The sequence below is a fragment of the Hypanus sabinus genome, chromosome X1, assembly GCF_030144855.1.
Source record: "Hypanus sabinus isolate sHypSab1 chromosome X1, sHypSab1.hap1, whole genome shotgun sequence".
In the NCBI taxonomy this organism is placed as follows: Eukaryota; Metazoa; Chordata; class Chondrichthyes; order Myliobatiformes; family Dasyatidae; genus Hypanus; species Hypanus sabinus.
This window is the reverse complement of record NC_082738.1, coordinates 34,247,143-34,269,468: the sequence shown is the minus strand read 5'-3', so window position 1 is coordinate 34,269,468 and position 22,326 is coordinate 34,247,143. Positions and strand designations below refer to the sequence as shown.

General features: G+C 42.8%; 1 protein-coding gene across 2 annotated transcripts in view; it reads left to right on the top strand.

Annotated features, from left to right (window-relative positions):
* LOC132384471 (unconventional myosin-Ib-like) overlaps positions 1-22,326 on the top strand; it is a 64,253-nt gene that overhangs the window by 29,949 nt on the left and 11,978 nt on the right. Inside the window, exons 9-21 of one of the 2 annotated variants that reach the window (XM_059955623.1) lie at positions 510-657; positions 917-1,035; positions 4,039-4,125; positions 4,776-4,841; positions 6,418-6,522; positions 6,789-6,851; positions 7,535-7,735; positions 8,601-8,827; positions 9,429-9,629; positions 16,252-16,345; positions 17,284-17,433; positions 18,147-18,215; positions 18,946-19,032. In XM_059955623.1, coding sequence (XP_059811606.1) covers positions 510-657; positions 917-1,035; positions 4,039-4,125; positions 4,776-4,841; positions 6,418-6,522; positions 6,789-6,851; positions 7,535-7,735; positions 8,601-8,827; positions 9,429-9,629; positions 16,252-16,345; positions 17,284-17,433; positions 18,147-18,215; positions 18,946-19,032 — 1,617 coding nt within the window. The remainder of the gene's footprint in view (positions 1-509; positions 658-916; positions 1,036-4,038; positions 4,126-4,775; positions 4,842-6,417; positions 6,523-6,788; positions 6,852-7,534; positions 7,736-8,600; positions 8,828-9,428; positions 9,630-16,251; positions 16,346-17,283; positions 17,434-18,146; positions 18,216-18,945; positions 19,033-22,326) is intronic. The other variant, XM_059955624.1, reaches the window with a different exon arrangement.

Genomic DNA, 22,326 nt, shown 5'->3' with positions numbered 1-22,326 from the left:
TTTGCAAAGATGTATGGTCTGGGAGTGACTTTGCAGTGTCCACACTTAGTGCCTAGGTTGAAGCAACAATTATATTGTTGACTGATTTTTTAAAAAAACTGTAGATGCTGGAAATCTAAAGAAAGCAAAATGTTGGAAATACTCAGCTGGCTGGGTCACATCTACAAGAGAAACAGAGTTATTGTTTCAGGTTGAAGACCTTGTTTGGTAGGCCATTTCAAGAAGAGTTTAAGAGTCAGGCAGATTTGGAGTTTCATATAGGCTAGACAAAGCAAGGAGTGAACTAGACTGATCTTTTAACTTAGATAATTTTTTAAAAATTACAGGTTATTGACTTAATTTGTATTCCAGATTTACCATGGTGGGATTTGAACTAACATCTACATTGTTAGTTCAAGCCTTGGGCTTTCTGGTTGGGTAATTTTACTTCAATACCAGTACCATACTCTAAACATATCAATATTAAAGAGAAGGGTTCATCCACAGTTACTGCATTGGTTCTATTACAGAGCGCAATGAATGTCATTGGGTTCGACAAATCTGAAATGGATTCTATCTGGGACACTGTTGCTGTTGTGCTTAAACTTGGCAACATCACGCTGAAGGCAGAATCTCAATCAAGTGGGATGGATCACTGCTACATTGATGATATCAAAGGTAAGTATCAAAGGAGCAGAGAGATTCAAATCCCATTTTCAAATGTTAGTTAAGAAGCCAGATGACAGCTGTAAAACTTAATTTTCATAAAAAGGCTGTTTAGACTCTATCTGGAGTACTCTGTTCAGTTCTGGCCACTGTGGTTCAGACAGGTGAATCAGTCTTTGAGGTAAGACAGCTCAGGTTCCCCAGAATGATACTGGAAGCTGTGAGTTCAAGCACCTGGATGTGAGCTGTCTGTTTCTGTTCTCATCTCCAGCACTGAGAGAAATCTGCACTTTGATTGACCTCGATGAGACTGTTCTGGAACAAGCTCTCTGCTCTCGCACTGTGCAAGCCAAGAGTGAGAAAGTGAAAATGACATTAACTGCTGCTCAGGTAAAGTGTTGCATTTAAAACTGATGTGAAGCTGTGACTAAGGAATAGGTATATGGGAGTAAGATGTCCAGTGTGCAACTGATACCTGGGAGTAATTTGCAAAAGGGTATCAGGAGCAAGTGGTATATAGTAATACTCAGTATTAGCTGGGAACAAATTGTACAGAGTAGTTAATGCTTGAGACTATTTGATACCTGGATGTAAATTGTTGAAAGCATCTGATAACCTGTTCTAAAAAGTTATAGAAAGTTGGATTGTACAGATTGGATTGATTGAAAACAACTTTAAGCTAATTTCTTCTGTATCCTTCCCCACCCCTCGACATTGTATTCAAAACCAAGATCTAGAGGTGAAGCACTCCCCCATTCTGCCACACCCAACTGTGCACATTTCAAAGATAGCTATTGGATTTTTTTTTTGTTTAGACGCATCCACAGTCACAAAGCTGCTTTTCAGTTCTTAAAGAATTAGGCAATTTGGCCCATTCCGTCTACACCATTTCATCATGGCTGATCCATTTTTCTCTTAGGCCCAATCTCCTGACTCCTCCCCATAACCATTCATGCCCTGACTAATCAAGAATCCATCCACCTCTGCCTTAAATATGCCCAATGATTTGGCCTCCACAGCCATCTGTAGCAACAAATTCCACAGATTCATCACTCACTGGCTAAAGAAATTCCTCCTCATCTCCATTCTAAATGGACGTCCCTCTATTCTGAGGCTATGCTCTCTGGTCCCAGATTCCCCACCGTAGGAAACATCCTCCCCACACCCACTCTATCAAGGCCTTTAACATTCGGTGGGTTTCAATGAGAGCCCCCCTTATTCTTCTAAATTCCAGCAAGTACATACCCAGAGCCATCAAACATTCCTCATATGATAACCCTTTCATTCCCAGAATCATTCTCGTGAACCTCCTCTGAACCCTCTCCAGTGTCAGCACATCCTTTCTTAGATAAGGGCTCCAAGTGAGGCCTCACCAGTGCCGTATAAAGCCTCAACATTACATCCTTGCTTTTATATTCTAGTCCTCTCAAAATAAATGCTAACACTGCCCTTGCTTTCCTCACCACAGACTCCACCGGCAAATTAACCTTTATGGAATCCTGCACGAGGACTCCCAAGTCCCTTTGCACCTCAGATTTTTGAATTTTCTTTCCATTTAAAAAATAGTCTACATTTTTATTTCTTCTACCAAAGTGGATGACCATACACTTCCTGACACTGTATTCCATCTGCCACTTCTTTGCCCATTCTCTTAATCTGTCCAAGTCCTTCTGCAGACTCCCTGCTTCCTCAGGACTACCTGCCCCTCCACCTATCTTTGTATCGTCTGCAAACTTGGCCACAAAGCCATCAATTCTGTCATTCAAATCATTGACATATAGCATAAAAAGAAGCAGTCCCAATACTGACCTCTGTGGAACATGACTAATCACCGACAGCCAACCAGAAAATGATCCCTTTTATTCCCACTCTTTGCCTCCTGCCAAACAGCCACTGCTCTATCGATGCCAGAATCTTTCCTGTAATACCATGGACTCTTAACTTGTTAAACAGCCTCATATGTGACACCTTGTCAAACGCCTTCAGCTTGTAATTTCCTCAAAGAATTCAAATTTGTCAGGCAAGACTTTTTCTGAAGGAAACCATGCTGACTTTGGCCTATTTTATCATGTGCCTCCAAGTACCCCAAAACCTCATCCTTAACAATTGACCCCAACATCTTCCCAGCCACTGATATCAGACTAACTGGCCCAAAATGTTGACTATACTCTTTTCCATAGATGCTGCCAGGCCTGCTGAGTTCCTCCGGCATTGTGTTTGTGTGTGTGGCCTATCCTTTCTTTTGCCTCCCTCCCTTCTTGAAAAGTGGGGTGACATTTGCAATTTTCCAGTCCTCTGGAACCATGCCAAAATCTATTGATTTTTGACAGATTATTACTAATACCTCCACAATCTCTTCAGCCACCTCTTTCAGAACTCTGGGGTGTGGGCCATCTGGTCCAGGTGACTTATCTACCTTTAGACCTTTCAGTTTCCCAAACACCTTCTCCCTAGTAACTGTAACTTCACTCACCTGCCCCCTTCCAGCATACTACTAGTGTCTTCCACAGTGAAAACTGATGCAAGAGACTTAATAAGTTCATCTGCCCATTTCCTTCTCCCCCATTACTACCTCTCCAGCATCATTTTCCAGCGGTCTGATATCTACTTTCACCTCCCTTCTAGTCTTTATATATCTGAAGAAACTTTTGGTGTCCTCTTTAATATTATTGGCTAGTTTACATTTGTATTCCATCTTTTCCTTCTTAATGACTTTTTTAGTTGCCTTCTATTAGTGTTTAAACGCTTCCCAATCTTCTAACTTCACACTGATTTTTGCCCTCTCTTTGGCTTTTATGTTGGCTTTGACTTCCCTTGTCAGCCACACTTGCATCATCCTGCTTCTAGAAAACCTCTTCAATTTGGGGTGCTCCCTCCCGTTCCCCCACCTTTTAACTCTATTCCTCATCTTTTTTTCTCCAGTCCTGCTGAAGGGTCTTGGCCTGAAACGTCAACTGTACTCTTTTTGAGAGATGCAACCTGGCCTGCTGAGTTCCTCCAGCATTTTATGTGTGTTGCTCTGGATTCCCAGCATCTACAATTTTCCCCTTGTTTGTGAATAAAGAAGAAGAAGAGAGTTACCAGATATTTACCTTGCCCAAGCCTGAGCTCGTCTCAGCCTGATGAGCCAAAGCCTCCCCACACTAATACTGGCCCACTCACATAATGGCCGCTCTGCTCGCCCCTGCCTTATATTAATTGCCCTTGCTAATGAATCCTGTTCACTAATTGGCCGCAGTTCAAACTCTGCAAACTACTGCAAAATGCTGCTTTTTTAAATATTCAACTGCAGACCTGTGTGAAGTCACTTCTTGTGTTCCCATTCACTGATTAACCGCATTTCAAACTCCCACAGCAATGTTACAATGAAGACGTCACTTTTTTTTTATGCAGAGTTCCTATGCACGTGATGCTTTGGCAAAAAACCTCTATGACCGCTTGTTTAACTGGTTGGTGAACCGAATCAACGAGAGCATACAGGTAATCCAGCACAGAAGAGATTTCTGTTGGAATCATATTGGGAATCAATTACTAGAAAAGCCATTGTTACTGTAACATTGGATTCAATGGAGTTGAAACCTTGCAGTTACCTGAAGCTGCTGGTATCTGATGGGGAAATAGATAGACTTCAGTTGAGTCAAATTAATCTATATATCAGGAGCTATAACAATTAATGAAGGAAATAAATTGGGTATTACAGACTCACTATTTGGTTCAGAGAGCATTTGCATTGCTCAATCTATACTGAACAATATAACCTGAGGTTCCCGGGTTTAACCACCTATGTAGACACAGTTGACTTCAGCAACTTGGGTCCAAGAATTGATTTTCAATGAAATAAACCTCCTCCCACCCAACTCCAAACAGGAGATGTCAGTTAAGGACAGTGTCAGTTTGGCTATGATGCTCCTCACAGTCAAACAGACTGCTATCGCACTGTTTAATGTCAGACCTAGTTTAGTTTCGGGAATGCTGTTGATGCCTGTGGAATCTCATTCTAGTGCAAGGCAGTATCTTCAGGAGAGGTTGGGAGAAGTCTAAGAATTGGGCAACTGAATGAAATAGAATAGGATGCCTCTCAAGCAAGTTTATGACAAAAACCAAATCACTTCAAATTACTTTTGTTCAAGGTGAAAGGCAAAGTGGAGAAGAAGGTGATGGGAGTGCTGGATATTTATGGATTTGAGATTTTTGAGGTAAGTTTGCATTATAATTATTCCTGTAAAAACTGTCACAGGGAATTCTTACATGATTTCATGGGAACTGAGAAAGGCAGCAAATGCTGCAAATAAATCTGCTGAGGAAATTGGGAAGAAATTACAAACGTACTTTCTCTTGACAGTGGTGCAAATGTGGAACTTATTCCCACCGTGAATTGTCAAAGCAAACATCAGAGCTGTTTAAGGAAGCAGAAGGGAGGAAGAAAGGGGCAGCGAATGTAGGGAGACAGAAAGAAGCAGGAGAAGACGGGTGTTGAGTAGAAAAGCCAGTTTCTGTAATACTTCATTGTAATTCTTGTCCAGTCAAGGAGACATTCTAATTGAACTGATTTTCTGTGAAAACAAGGCTCCCAGTAGCCCAGTTTGCACAGCTATCCCATGTTAACATGTCACAGCTAGACAGTGATGGGACCTACAAGGAACTTTTGAGGTGTTTCTCAGACAGCAAGAGGATTCATTAGCTGGTGTTGCCACTCCACAAATGTGTCAGAAATTGCAATTGGGCTTCTCTGTGAAAGCTTCTGGAGACACACAGTCAACTGACCTGCCCAAGGCTCATTTTGAAGAATGGTGCATGTTGCCAGCAATGACCTGGGTGTGTACTGAATGCAGTGGATTCCCAGCAAGTCTGCACCTCTTGGAGGGACAATCAGAAAAACAAAATATTGTTTTCCTCCCCCATTTGAGTTAATCCAATGTGAATATTGTTGGGAATTTTCATTACTATCCTTAAGAAAAAATAGAATTTCTGAAAACCTTCTCTATGTACTTTCAGTTTTTAGCTCTCCATGGAGTGATGTCTGTTCCATTTTTTTTTTTGACCCACAATTAGACCTCCCAGCTGAGAGCAATAGAGAGGAGCTTGTGGTAATACTTCTCTGTAGGTGGTTAAGGACTGAAGAGTGGTTGTTTCTTTTATTTTCACTCACTTCCCTGGTTTTCCAGGGAACAACTCAGATTCTTTTTGGTGATTTCCTCACCGGTGAGCATGCTAATTTCTTTCACCTCACAGCCTGAAAGCTAAGAGTTCGAGTCCCTCTCCAGGGAGCTTTGCTCAAAATCTCAAGTGCTCACTGCCTTCTTCTGAATGAAATGCTAAACTTTCTTTCAGGAGGAAGGTGGAGATATCCCAGACCCAATATGCATCACTAAAACAGATGATCTGGTCATTATCACATTGCTGCTTATAGGAGATGCTGCGCACAAATTAGCTGACATGCTTCCGATGTTACAACAGTGACTATTTTGGTGGCTGTAAAGTGCTCTGGGACGGTCTAAAAGGTGCTATACAAATTCAAATCTTTTTGCTATGCTTACAAGCTCACATCATACTGACATGAGGTGCATTTCTTTACATGGTGAGTTGTGGACACATGGAACAAACTACCTGGTTGTGTATTTGAGAGTGGCACTTTAGAGATTTTCAAATCTAAACTCAATAGTTATTTCAACACACTATGTGAATAGGAATTTGGAAAGTTTTGTTGGGCCAAATGGTCTGTTCTTGTCAAAAACTTTCAAATGTTCTAATCATTTGAATTCCTTCTTGTAGAACAATAGTTTTGAGCAGCTTGTTATAAACTACTGCAATGAGAAGCTGCAGCAACTCTTCATCGAACTCACTCTGAAAGAGGAACAGGAGGAGTATGTACGAGAGGTAAGCTGTCCCCTGATCTTACAGTTGGATAAGTCTGACTTAATAAAATTCACAAACTTTCTCAATGATTTGGTAGCTAAATGAACTACCTGTATAGGATATATCATATATTCAGGTTCAATGGGATGGGTTCTACAATATTCTGGTCAATTTAATCTCTGCATCATTAAATCATGCCTGTGCCCCTGAGTTTGACCATTAGTGTGTCATGAGCTTCAACTAATCATGTCCTTTGCTGACTATTATTCTTGTTTTCTGTTTTCTAGGGGATTGAATGGACGCAGATTAATTATTTTGACAACGCCATTATCTGTGACCTGATTGAAAATGTACTTTCAGTTTCTTTATATATTTGTTTTTGGAGTTGTTGTTGTTGTTGTGTGTGTGTGTGTGTGGTGTGTGTGTGTGTATCAATTGTTTGGTGACAATAAAGTAAAGTATAAAAATATAGTATGAGAGCACATCGGTGCAAGGTGGTGCTTAACAACATTTGTGAGTGTGTGTGCGTGTGTGGAAGCATTTATGCAAATGTGAAGTGGTATTCATCTATAGATACATGTTCATGTTAGTCTTAAAATATTTAAAGGAATGAATAGCAATGCAAATCAATGAATAAATGTTGATAAACACGTTAAACATGTCCTGATGTAACACTGAACTGTACAAATCAGCAAGCTCCCAGGGACAGCCATTGTACCTTTGCTGGATGGGGTGGTTTGATGTTGCTGTGCAAGGAGAGGGTAATTAATCAGGTTCCTGCAGCAACCAATGGCCACACTTGAGTGTACACATACTGTATAGGCAGAGGACAGCATTGAGTCTGGTGTTCAGATTTCCACTGGTAAACCAAGTCTACATTTTCACATCAGGAATACCCACTTCGCTAAACTATCAAATGTGCAACATTACTTTATTATGACTCAGTATGAGGAGGAGATAAATCTGGTGCCGGGGAGGATCTGGGAGAATATGTCCATTCACCTGACCTACTGTGTTGACTGTCACTGTGCAGAATCAAAGAGGAATCTTGGCAATGTTGGATGAAGAATGTCTCCGGCCTGGGAATGTCACCGAAATGACATTCCTCCGGAAGTTAAACCAGATCTTTTCTGGCCACGAGAATTTCGAGAGCAAAGAGACCCAGAGCTCCAAGTTCATCACTGATGTAACACTACCTGCCAACTGTTTTCGTGTGCAGCACTATGCAGGAAAGGTGAGCACTCCTTGCAAAACCTCCTATTCCTGATACTTCTTACATCCACAGAATTTTGATAGCACTTGAACCTGAGGGGGACAAATATCCTAGCAGGGAAATTTGTTTTCATTACAAGGGAGAACTTAAACTAGATTGGTAGGAGGGTTGGACATGAGAGTATAAGCTCATAGGCTACCACTTTGAATAGCATCTATTTCAATGCATATACAGGCAAGGTAGACGAACTGAGGGCATGGATTGCTTCTAGGCCTGTTTCCACATTGTAGTACTCTGACCAAAACCTGTTTGCCATTACATTCATAAATGAGGTCTCCTGTCATGGTCAACACTCAATATGCCTGTCAGTGAAGAGCAGTCAGAAAATCTTCTCAACTTTGAAGTATTTTGTCAGCTGTAGTGGCTGACAGGTCGAGAAAATCTAGTGGGCACAAATGGATGTGTTAGATGAACCTTCTGGCATTTCAGTAGTACTGGAGTCATATGAACATGTATTGGAAGACGTGGCACCTGCATCTGAGGCTGGGCACAGATAGAGGGGGTAGGTTTAGGGAAGTGGCTGTGGAGGGGGAATCTTCATCAGGATGAGGGGCAATGGATGATTGTGTGAGCAGCCAATGTGGGGTGGAAGGAGAGGGTTAGAGGTTGGAGAATGGATTTTCTGTTGAGGGCCTTGGGGATTACTGGGTCAGGGAGTTGAGAGAATCAGAGAGGCTTTGGTGGTTGGACAGCCAAGCTTGTGTAGCTCTCCCTCAGCACAGCTCCTCCAACTGAGAAACCTGACCCAAAATGAGTGAGAGACTTCAGGAGAGCGGCACAGCTGGTGGAAAAGTGGTGCTCATTATCTTTTTTTTTGCCATTGCAGGTAACGTACAACTGTGCAGAATTCATAGACAAGAACAATGACCTGCTGTACCGGGACCTCTCCAAGGCCATGTGGCAGGCCAAGCACACGCTAATCAAGTCATTTTTCTCCGAAGGGGATTCAAAGAAGACATTATTGAAGAGACCACCAACAGCTGGCTTTCAGTTCAAGGCCTCTGTGAGTTACCTAATGAAGAACCTTCGGGCTAAAAACCCCAACTACATCAGGTAAGATTTTCCCACATTTCACTTTATCTACAGATTGCTCAAGGCTGGTGGTATTGCTGGTATTGTTTCTGAGGAGAATTTGTTTTTGCAGATGTGAGCCAGTTTCAATCAATGATTTTTTAAAAAAATCTCCAGTGTGGCTTTAAATAAAGGCATTCTGCCTACCTCAGCCCCCGCTCCCCACCCCACAGAATAGTTGGCAGCTTTTGCCCCTGAAAAACAAATGCCATCTGCTCATCAGTATACACTTCACTAGTCATTCATTCTCAGGAAGTGGGCATTGCTGCCAAGAACAATATTTCTTGCCCGTTCCCTAGTTGCCTTGAGAAAGTGTCCATAGGTTATTTTCTTCAGCTGCTGGAGTAGTTAGATGTGATTACAAGGTCCACTTCAGATAAAGTTTCATTGCTGACTGTGCTGATATGGGATAGAGTCATATAAGTCCTGAATGGATAATGATGGCAGCTTTGTATGCACAGCCTGGCTTCAGTGTTGATGCCCTTAGGTGGACTAGTAACCCTCTGTCAACAAATGGCCCTCCTTAACAACCTCTTGATTTCTGTTAGCCTGCCATGCCTGTTTAACCCGGATTCTTCCACAGATGCATCAAACCCAATGAAACAAAATCATCAGTCAAATTTGAGGACGCTGTGGTGCAAATTCAGATCAAGTACCTGGGGCTTATGGAGAATGTGCGAGTGCGGCGGGCAGGGTATGCCTATCGTCACCACTACAAGCCCTGCCTGGAACGCTACAAGATGCTTTGTAAACAGACATGGCCAAACTGGAAGGGGAAGGACCGGTAAGTATGTTTCACTGTGTTTCAGGGGCATCTGCGGGCCTTTGACTGAGTCACAGAGCCACACTGTATGAAAACTGGTCTGTGCTGACTGTGTTGCCTCATAAACTAGTCTAATCTGCCCAAGTTTGGCCCAGAGCCCTCTGACCCTGCTCTATCCACGTACTTACCTAGATGGCTTTTAAACACTGCCACGAGCCTGTCTCAGCCACTGGCAGCTTGATCCAAATTGAATGTATATATTTAACATTTGAGAATCACTTAACTGTAGCAATATCCTTGTACCTAGCATTCAGATTGCTCGGCCAAACACCCGAGTAATCACATTGTCAAGTTTGCCGATGACACAACAGTGGTGGGACTCATCACCAGCAACGATGACTGACAGAGGCCTACAGAGAGGAGGTGGAAGAGCTCAAGGCCTGGTGTCAGGCAAATAACCTCTTTCTCACTGTTAACGAGATAAAGGAGATGGTTCTGGACTTCAGGAAAATACCTCTTTTTACATCAGCGGCACAGCCGTGGAAACTGCGAGCAGTTTCAAACGCCTGGGACTGCGCATCTCAACCTGTCACGGTCCCAAAACACATACTGCACAATGAGGAAAGCTCACCAACACCTCTTTCTGGGAAGGCTGAAGAGAGCAGGATTATGCACATCCATACTCATGTCCTTCTACAGGTATGCAGTAGAGAGCATCCTGACAAGCTGCATTGCTGCTCGGTGTGGAAACGGTACTGCAGCGGGCAGGAAGGCTCTACAAAACTCCCCAGTGCATCACCGGCACCAGCCTACCCGCCATCAATGACATACATACAGTACAGAAAGGTGCTGAAAATAGGCCAGTAACATCATGAGGGATCCCACCCACCCTGCTCATGGACTGTTTGTCCCACTCCCATCAAGGATGAGGCTACGTAGCATCCACACCAGGACCACCAGACTCAAAAACAGTTGCTTTCCCCAAGCAGTGAGGCTGATCAACACCTCCACCCACTTAACCACCCCAGCAAAACCACCCCCACCACCACTACTTGATCATTCCCATGCCTAGCATCTCTTTATGGACATACAATTAATCCATGTATATAAGCTGTCTTACATACTTATATTTATTGAGTTTTTAGAAATTATTGTTGTGTCTTTATCTGATTGTGCTTTATTTTGAGCTACATTGGATCTGGAGTAACAATTATTTCATTCTCCTTTACACTTGTGTACTGGAAATTACATTAAACAATTTTCAATGTTGAATGAGAGTGTTTCTGAGCCACTTAGGCCCTAGGTCTGATGTTGGCTTGTGTTTAGTTAATTAGTTCTTGCCAACGGGGTAACGTAGATGTTAACACTGAACTTGACTCTGCTGTTGATTTGTTGTCCAGTGACATTTACGGCTAATTTATATTGATTTATTTAGCTGAATCTGGGTGCCATTGGCATGACCAGCATTTATTGCCCTAGAGAAGGCAGTGGTGAGCCGTCTTCCAGAACCACTGCAGTGCTTCTGATGAAGGTGCGCCCACCATGCTGTTGGGGAGGAAGTTTCCTGATTTCGATCCGGCAACAATGTAGGAATGGCAGTACTTTACCCAATCAAATAGTGTGGAGGTTGGAAGTGTTTGTGTTTCCTGCCCCTTATCCTTGATGGGTAAAGCTAAAGGTCTGGGAGGTGCTGTCTGAGTAACCTGGACAGTCGTTAGTTCATTTTGGAAACAGTGCACACTGCAGCCACTGTGTGCCAGGGGTGGAGGGAGGGAGTGTGCTTTGTCCTTGGCTGTTGTTGGAGCCACACTCTCACAGGCAAATGGAGAGTGTGATGGTCATAGGCTGTCAGGAGGTGAGTCGCTTGCTGAAGGATATCGATGTTGTGGGGTGGAACTGGACTCTCTGACGGTGGTGTCTGAAAAGAGGATGCTGTCCAAGTCGCATGCCATCTTGGACAATGTCTCCCATCCACTCCATAATGTACTGGTTAGGCACAGGAGTACATTCAGCCAGAGACTCATTCCACCGAGATGCAACACTGAGCGTCATAGGAAGTCATTCCTGCCTGTGGCCATCAAACTTTACAACTCCTCCCTTGGAGTGTCAGACACCCTGAGCCAATAGGCTGGTCCTGGACTTATTTCCACTTGGCATGATTAATTTATTATTATTTAATTATTTGTGGTTTTATATTGCTATATTTCTACACTATTCTTGGTTGGTGCGACTGTAACGAAACCCAGTCTCCCTCGGGATCAATAAAGTACGTCGGTCTGTCTTTGTTTTTATAGCCATGCTATTTACTGTATGCGGCTGGTCAGTTGAATTATAAGTCAGCGGTGACCCAGGATCAAATAGTGCTTGGTAATGGTAAGGGGTGGAGATCAGACCCTTGCTGGAGACAGTCGTTGCTTTGCTCCTCTGTTGCGTGAATGTCACTTGCCATTTACCAGCCCAGCCCCGACTCTTGTCTGGATCACGTGCTGCTTTACTTGATAAGGAGCTGCAAATGGCATTGAGCATTTTGCAATTATCAGTGAATTATCAGACCTTATGATGGAAGGAAGGTCATTGATAAAGTAGCTGACAATGCTGATTTGCAGAGGGTAATGTGATGTCCTGCAGTTTTATTTGTTTCCTCCCCCCCAACCCCCGGTGACAGTCTCTGGCTTTATCAGCAGGAGAAGGCTGCTTCCAGACCTGAGTCAAGTCTTAACTCCATCATTTTGGATCAGAAAGCATTAAATATTTGATTACTGGCTGAAAATCATAAACTATGCACGTCTACAATTCACTATTTACTGACTAGAAACTGCAGGATATTATATTTTAGCTATTGTAAAAGAGGTGAATCTCGAGACTTTCGGTGTAGTTTCAGCGAGCAGGAGCTGAAAATAGACACATTTGCAAGTTATTGGTTTCTAAATTGATTGGTTAATTAGTCAATTGGCAGCAGCCTAAAAAAAAACAAAGTTGGGGTCAAGTGGAGCGGCCATTGTGTGATTAGGCCAGTGTTAGAGTGAGGAGCTGAGGCTTTGGCTCAAGAGGCTTCAATGAGGAGGCTGAGGTGAGATGGTGATGATGTCCTGCAAAGTGAGTTCAAGAAGTTAGATCCTAAGTTAAAAGACAGGACCTTCAGGGTGGTGATCTCAGGACTGCTACCTTGCCACATGCTATTGAGGCGAGGAATAGGAAAATAGTTTAACATGTAGCTAAGGAGATAGTGGGAGGGAGGACTTCAGAGTTTTGGATCATTGGGCTCTCTTCAACATCCTCTCCATATCCATTCTATCTAGGCCTTTCAATATTCAACAGGTTTCGATAAGCTCTCCCCTCATTTTTCTGAATTCCAGTGAGTACAGGTCCGGAATCATCAAATGCTCCTCAGATGTTAACCCTTTCATTCTTGGGATCATTCTCATGAATCTCCTCTGGACTCTCTCCAATGCCAGCACATCTTTTCTTAGATAAAGGGCCCAGAACTGCTCACAATACTTCAAGTGCAGTCTGACCAATGTCTTATAAAGTCTCAGCATCACATCCTTGCTTTTATTTTCTAGTCCTCTCAAACTGAATGCTAACATTGTATTTGCCTTCCTCACCACAGATTCAACCCGAGAGTTAACCCTTGGGAATCCTGCACAAGGATTCCTAAGTCCCTTTCCACCTCCTATTTCTGAATTTGCTCCCTGTTTAGAAACTAGTCTACACCTTTATTCCTTCTACCAAACTGGATGGATGTACACTTCTCTATACTGGACTCCATCTGCCACCGTTTCCTCGAAACTACCTGCTCTTTGCATTGTCCGCAAACTTGGCCACAAAGCTATCAATTCCTTCATCCATATCATTGACATGTAATGTAAAAAGAAGTGGTCCAACACTTCCTTCCTAATTCCCATATTCTATTTTCAGGACCTGCTCCCTTTTTCTTCCTATGTCGTTGGTACCAATACGTACCACAACTTCTGGCTGCTCACCCTCCCTTTTCAGGATATTGTGGATGTGTTCATAAACATCTGGACCCTAGTACCTGGGAGGAGAACTACCATCTGTGTTTCTTTTTCACGTACACAGAATCGCCTATCTGTCCCCCTGATTATAGAGTCCCCTTTTCTGCTGCCATCCCTACCCTTCTGAGCCACAGGGCCAGACTCTGTGCCAGAGGCACAGCCACTGTTGCTTCCCCCAGGTAGGCTGTCCCCCCTCCCCACCCACAAGGACTCAAAATGGAGTACTTATTGTTGAGAGGGATGGTCACAGGGATGCTCTCCCCTATCTGACATCCCCCCCCTTCCCTTTCCTGACAGTCACCCATTTATCTGTCTCCTGTAGCCTTGGGGTGACTACCTCCTGTCTATCACTGCCTCACTTTCCCTAACAAGCCAAAGGTCATTGAGCTGCAGCTCCAGTTCCCTAACACAGTCTCCAAGGAGCTGCATCTTGATGCACCTGGTGCAGATGTGGCCGTCAGGGAGGCCGGGAGTCTCCTGGAAATCCCACATCTGACGCTCAGAACAACCTTGTTGCATCCTGCCAGATAGTTTTGGCCCAAAACGTCGACTGTACTCTTTTCTATAGATGCTGCCCGGCCTGCTGAGCTCCTCCAGCATTTTGTGTGTGTTGCTCGGATTTCCACTATCTGCAGATTTTCTCTTGTTTGTGAGTGCATATCAGACTTAGGCAGTTAGGGTCAAATGAGGCACTTAAAGTATGTAAGAAATGAAGGAGAACACTTAAGAGAGAAGTCAGGAGGACTAAAAGATGAAAGAAGATCCCAATGGTTTCTATAGCTATGTGAAGAGCAAAAAGATAGCAAGGGACAAAATTGGTGATCTTGAAAATCAGCATGATCATCTATGCACGGAACTGAAAGAGGTGGGGGGAAATCTTAAATGATTTTTGCTTCTGTATTTGTTTGGAAGTCAGACACAGAGACTATAGAACTGAGACAAAACAGTAGTGAGGCCATGGACCATATCCCGATTATGAATGAGGAGGTGCTTGCTGTCTTGAGGGAAATTGAGGTGGATAAATCCACAGGGTTTGAAAAGGCATCCGCTCAGACCTTGTAGGAGGCTAGTGCAGCAATTGCAGTGGTCCTGGCAGAGATAGTCACAATATCCTCAAGCACAGGCGAGGGACCAGAGTACTGGAGGACAGCTCATGTTGTTCCATTGTTCAAGAAAGTCTGTAAGAAGAAGCTGGGAAATTATAGGGCAATAGCCAGTGAGCCTGATGTCAATAATAGATAAATTATTGGGAGGTACAAGTATTTGTAAGTATTGTAAGTATGTAAGTATTTGGATAGACAAGGACTGATTAGAGATAGTCAGCATGGCTTTGTGCGTGGTAAGCCATGTCTAAGCAGCCTTACAGATTCTTTTTTCGAGAAGGTTGAATAAAAAGTGGTAGTTGCTGTCTACATGAACTTTAGTAAGGCCTTTGACAAGGGATGGTCCAAGGGTTAAGTCGCTTGGCATTCAGGATGAGGTAGCTAATTGCATCTGAAATTGGCTTTGTGGGAGAAGCCAGAGGGTTGCCTCTCTGATTAGAGGCCTGTGACTAGTGGAGTGCCCCAGGGATTGGTGCTGGGTCCATTGTTGTTTGTCATCTCTATCAATGATCTGGATGATATGGTGAACTGGTTTAGCAAATTTGTGGATGACACCAAGATTAGGGGTGCAGTGGCCAGTGAAGAAGGCTACCTAAGCTTGTAGCATGATCTAGGCCAGCTGGGGAAATGGGTCGAAGAATAGTAGATGAAATTTAATGCAGACAACTGTGAGGTGTTGCACTTTGGTAAGACAAACCAGGATAGGACTTACAGAGTGAAAGCTGGTCCCTGAGGTGTGTTATAGAACTAAAGGACCTGAGAACACAGATCCATAAATTCTTGTAAGTAGCATTGTAGGTTGATAGGGTAATAAATAGAGCTTTTGGCCCATTGGCCTTCATAAATCAAGGCACTGTGTATAAGAGTTGGAATATTATGTTGCAGTTGATAAGGGTTAATGTAGAGTACATTGGACAGCTCTGGTCAGAAGCTTGAGAGAGTCCAGAGAAAACTTACCAGGATGTTGCCAGGACTTGAGGACCTGAGTTATAGGGAAAGGTTGATTAGGTTAGGACTTTATTCCCTGGAGTACAGGAGAGTAAGGCAAGACCTTAGAGGTATGCAAAGTTATGAGGGGGTATAGTTAGGGTGATGATAGTGGCCATTTTTCCCTCAGGTTAGATGAGGCTAGAACTAGAGGCCTTAGGTGAAAGGAAGAATATTTAAGGAGAATATAAGGGGAAGCCTCTTCACTCAGACAGTGGTGCAAGTGTGGAACAAGCTGCTAGCGGAAATGATATATGTGGGTTCAGTTGTAACATTTAAGAGAAGTTTGGACAACTACATGGATGAGAGAGGTATGGAGGGATATGGTCTGGTGCAGGTAGATGGAATTAGACAGATGACTGGGTTGGCATGAACTAGATGGGCTGAAGGGCCTGTTGTACTCTATGATTACCATACATTATGTCTTGCTAACTAAATAGGTGACCTTTCAAATCTTGCCATGAAATATGTTGCCACATGTACCACAAAGAGAATAAAAAAGTTATACTTATTCATTAATTTATGTTCTTCTTTAAGAGATGGCATAAAGGTGCTTATGACTGAATTAAATATACCCCCAGAGGAATACACTTTTGGACGGACGAAGATCTTTATCAGAAATCCTCAAACCGTGAGTATTTGACTGAATTGCTTGGCACTAAGGCATTTGTTATTTTTATTTATTGATTTTTTTAATGTATTTCTACAATTACTACGACAGAACCCAACAGCAAATTAATACAGTGCAAGATAGACATACAATAATATAGTTCAAAACAATGATAAAAAAAAGCACCCAAAGTAAAATCATGTAAAATTAATATCCTCCCCCCTCTCCCGCAGAAAAAAAAAACTCCAGGCGAACCACTGCAAAATGTAAGAAATATTAATCGGAGCATTCAATCCCCCAAAACTGTAAATGAGAATACGAACAAAGAACAATAATGCCTACTACCAAAAAAAAAGCTGGACAAAAAAAGACTTAATCTAAAGAGGAATTATGAAAATATTCAAGAAAAGGTCCCCACACCATTATGAAACTTTATGTCCAAATTGAGAAGTGAGGAGTGAATTTTTCCAAGGTCTAAAAAGGACATAATATCATTAAGCCATTGAGCATGGGTGGGTGGGGCAACATCTCTCCACCTAAGAGATGTTTGTAAGGAGAGGCATTTGTTACTACATCCAAAGTGTTTGGAAAGAGATTCTGGTGTATTAACTCAGGAGAGGAGGCTCATAATTCCTCCTTAGAGAGACTTTGATGCACTGATTATAGGCACTTTATTGGGGAAAAAAATTGGTCATTTACAGAAATACCCTTACATGATGTACTGCAAAACCCCACATGCATTGTTGGTGAAGGAGAGGAAATTGAAGCAAAGACAAAGTAAGATCTGATGTCTAATGTTTGCCGATTTGCCTTCATAGGAAAACAACACTGAGAAACAGTCTCTTTTGCTTTGATTTTATTTCTGATGAACGCATAACATTAGTGAAAGGTTATCACTTGCTGGCAATTCCCTTCCCTCTCTCAATCCACCCCCATTTACCTCTTTCTATTCCGTGCAGCTCTTTGACATGGAAGAGCGACGGCGGATTCAGATGGGATTCCTGGCTACCTTGATTCAGAAGACTTATCGTGGCTGGAAATGCCGAGTCCACTTCCTCCTGATGAAAAAAAGTCAGATCATCATCGCTGCGTGGTTCAGGAGATATTACGTAAGCCCATGTCTTCCCCAGCACCAGAATTTGAGGAACATTCCGGTGTTAATGTGGGAAGGCTAAAGACCTTTCTGACCCAAACATGAACCGCCTACAGTGGCAAAGTGGCTGTGTTCCCTCTCACATTTTTTATTTTAGGGGCTGAGTGTAAATTTTGGATATTGTTTAAAAACCCAGCTAACTCACTGATATCCCATTTCCATGCCGACACTGGTGAAGTGCTGCATTGCCAGTGGAGAAGATCTTAAACCAAAGCTCAGGTGGATGTGGGAGGTCACAGAGCCACCATCTGAAAGAAGAGCTTTGTCCTTATCATGCAGGGACAATATTCATCCCTCAATCAAAGTCACAGATCCTCTGATCAGTATTACAATGCTGTTGATGAGGGTTTGTTGCATAAAGAATTCTGGGCCAAGATGTGGCTCCAGACCCACAGACGTAGTTCACTCCTTGAAGTGACCTGTCAGTTGCTCTACTCTGACTGAAGAAGATAGCTCAGAGCAAAGTATACTGGCTGCGAGCCTTCAGCTGGGGGTCAAATATAAGAAACAGCTAGTTGACCGTAAGGGTGATGAGTGAGTCAGTGGCACTCATAGATTGTACTCCAGAGGGAATGAGAGAGTGCAGAATTACTGAAAACAAACTTAGTTCTAGGTTTATTAATATGCACTTATTAGAGTTTTGACACTATCTTTCTTATTCTTACACAGCTACAAAAGAAATATAAAAATATGAAGAAAGCTGCCATCGTACTTCAAGCCTACATTAGGGGCTGGAAGGTGAGTTGTTTTGAAGGATTCAGTACGCATCAAAACTCTGACAAGTTACTTACCCTTATATATGGGTATTAATACTCACACAAATACTTATCCTTATATTTGATATTATATTTTCTAGTATTGCTCTCTGGTTAATGAAAAGCTTGTCATGTTTTGTTTAACTCACATCTCTGGACAATCTTAAGGACCTCAGCTGCATTGATCCTTCTCCCAGAGCTGTTAATAGTCAGAGACCAAATCAGGTGATTGTGAGTCTAATTGTTCAGTGCCACACTAAGTGTGGGGCTCACCATCCAAGCCACATCAAGGACCTAAATAATTCCCATCCTTGTATTCAAATCCTTCCACGGCCTTGCCTCTTTCCTGTTCCTTCACCAACACCTCTACGCTCATGCACTTCTGGCCTCTCGTTGACTCTCCCACCGAAATTGTCACATTCCAACACTGGTGAACAAGCCTTGAGCTGCCATGGACCCAAACTCTCAAATACCCTCCCTGAAACTTTCTGCTTTTTAAGAAACTCCTTGAACCTACCTCTATGGCCAAGTTATTGGTAACCTGACCTAAAATTCCCATTGTTTTTTTGGCATCAAAATTTGCTGTGATTTACAGTCCTGGGGTGTAAATCACCTTGCGCTGTTCGACCATGTTAAAGCTGCAGTATGTTTAGATATTGATATATTTGTTCCTAACTCGTGATATTTGGCAAGTTTACATTCTTTATTCCCAGGTTCGCAAACTCCAGAGACAGATGAAGGAGGAGAAAAGTTATGCTCTGGCAGTCACCATCATTGCAGCTGCCTGGCGGGGTTACCAGGTAACAAAGCAAAGAGCTCAGAGTGCAGCCTCCAGGGAAATCAACATTGTTCTGCTTTCACGGTGCTGAGGAGCTGAAGCACAACTGTATTCCCCAATGTTACCCATTGCACTTTCAATATCATTCTGTAGGGTTAATACAAATTGTAATGTTTCACCATGCTGTCTCACACCTTCACTCTCCACATACTCCATGCTCCACTCCAGAGATCCACAACAGCATTCAGGAGGGAGATTGAAAATCTGGCTGAGTGGTGCCACAACAACAACCTCTCACTCAATGTCAGTAAGATCAAGGAGGAGGAAACCAGAGGTCCATGAGCCAGTCCTCATCGAGGGATCGGAATTGGAGAGGGTGAACAACTTTAAGTTCCTCGGTGTTATCACTTCAGAGGATCTGTCCTGGGCCCAGCACAAACAAAGAAAGCATGGCAGTGCCTCTGCTTCCTTGGGAGTTTTCAAAGATTCAGCATATCATCTAAAACTTAGACTAATTTCCATAGATGAGTGGTGGAGAGTATTTTTACAGCCTGGTATGGAAACACCAACGCCCTTGAATAGAAAATCCTACAAAAAGTAGTGGATATGCCTCAGTCCACGATAGGTGAAGACCTCTCCATTATTGACCACATCTACACAGAGCATTGACGCAGGAAAGCAGCATCTATCATCAAGGACCCCCACAATCCAGGTCATGCTCTCTTCTCACTGCTGCCATCAGGAAGAAGGTACATGAACCTCAGGACCCACACCACCCTGTTCAGCAACAGTTATTACCATCAGGCTCTTGAACCAGAGGGGATCACTGCACTCAATTTCATTCACCCCATCACTGAACTGTTCCCACAACTCACTTTCAAGGACTCCATCTCATGTTCTCAATATTTATTGCTATTTATTATTTTTTTCTCTTTCTTTTTGTATTTGCTCAGTTTGTTCGTCTGTCCTGTTGGGTGCAATCGTTCATTGATTCTATTGTGCTTCTTGGATTTACTGCAAATGCCCACAGGAAAATGAATCTGATGACATATACGTACTTTGATAATAAATTTACTTTGAACTTTGAATGCATTATGCACACTGTCAATGCAGTGCGCCCATTGATGGTACGCTATCAGAGCTACTGTCTTTCAACAGAGCTGTTAAACCAAAGGCAGGATCTGTCCTCTCAATTTGATGTAAAAGATCACATTTCAGTAGAGAGCAGGGGCGTGTTCTCCTGTGACCTGGAGCTGGTATTCATTAACCTTTTTGATTGCCTTTTGTACCTGTTCATTAGTTTTTAGTGACTTGTGCGCATGAACACTAAATTCCTTTGCACTTTCACACTCGGTAGCTTCTTACAAGTCAGAAGGGGTTGTAATTTGTTGTTCCTAAGTCCAAACTTCCTGATATTGAACTCTATTTAGGGAATCATTGTTTTGCCAGAAGAGAGAAGACATCTCTTTAGAAGAGAGATGTGTAGGAATTTCTTTAGCCAGAGGGTGGTGAATCTGTGGAATTCATCACCACAGATGGCTGTGGAGGCCAGGTCTTTGGGTATATTTAAAGCAGAGGCTGATAGATTCTTTATTAGTAAGGGTGTCAAAGGTTACAGAGAGAAGGCAGGAGAAAGGGGTCGAGAGAGACAAGAAGTCAGCCATGATTGAATGGTGCAGCAGACTCGATGGACCGAATGGCCTAATTCTGCTCCTATGTCTTATGGTCTTAAAATACTGAGAATACTCAACAGGTCAGGAAAGCGAATTTTGTGGAATTTCAAACTTGGCATTTGTGGAAGGAGAAAGGTTTCAGGTCAAAGACTCTTTGACTTGAGGCATGAACTGATTCATTTTCCACAGAGGCTGTCTGGCCTGCTGAGTGTTTCCAGTAGTTTTTGCTTTAAGAACATGGAGCATTGCAGCACAGTACATGTCTTTTGGACCATGGTGCTGTCTTTAATCTACTCCCAGATCAATCTAACCATTCCCTCTCCCATAGCCCTCCATTATTCTTTCATCCATTTGCCTATCTAGGATTCATGCAAGCTTGATTTCAATGTTGAAGAGAAGTTTGGGTAGGTACGTGGATGGTAGGGGTATGGAGGACTATGGTCCCAGTGTAGGTTGATTGGGAACAGGCAGATTAAATGGTTTGGCATGGACTGGATGTGTCAAAGGGCCCATTTCTATGCTGTACTTTTCTGTAACTGTGACTATTATCCCAACTCCCTTTCTTGAACAAAAGAATAACATTTGCCACCCTCCAATCATCGGGCACTACTCCTGTGGACATAAAGGTCATCACCAAAGATGCAGCAATCTATTCCCTCACTTCCTATAGTAAACTGGGGTATATCCCACCCGGCCTTGAGAACTTATCTATTCTAATCTTTTTCAAAAGCTCCAGCTCATCCTCTTTCTTAACATTGACATATTCCAGCATATCAGCCTGCTTTATGCTGTCTTCACAAACGTCAAGGTCCCTCTTACTGGTGAATACTGAAGCAACGTATTCATTAGGGACTTTTAGGTCAGCTGGTTGAGTGGTGTTGCACTCAACAGCAGTAAGACCAAGGAAATGATTGTAGATTTCAGGAACAGGAAGTTGAGGGAACACACACCAGTCCTCACTGAGGGATCAGCAGTGGAAAGGGTGAGCAGTTTCAAGTTCCTGGGTGTCAACATTTCTAAGGTTCTATCCTGGGCCGAACATATTGATGCAATTACAAAGAAGGCACACCATGGTTATATTTTATTTGGAGTTTGAGGAAAATTGGTTATGTCACCGAAGACAAACACAAATTTCTACAGATGTGCCGTGGAGAGCATTCTAACTGGTTGCATCACCACCTGGTATGAAGGGGCCACTGCACAAGATCGTAAACAGCTGCAAAAAGCTGTAAACTCATGGGCACCAGCCTCCCCAGTATCGAGGACACCCTCGAAAGGCGATGCTTCAAAAAAGCTGAATCCATCATTAAGGACACCATCACCCTGGACCATCACCTCTTCTCATTGCTACCATCAAGAAGGAGATACAGGAGCCTGAAGACACACACTCGATATTTCAGGAATAGCTCTTCTCCTCCGCCATCAGATTTCTGAATGGACATTGAACCCATGAACCCAGTATTTTCCCTCATTTTTTGCTCCATTTATTTTTATATACTTTTATTATGATTTATAGTTTTATTACTACCTATTGCAATGTACTACTGCCACAAAATAACAAATTTCACAACATATACCATCTTCTCCTTGCCTCATTCAGGAGTATGAAAGAGGGGCCAGTGCAGCTGTGAGCTATGATCACT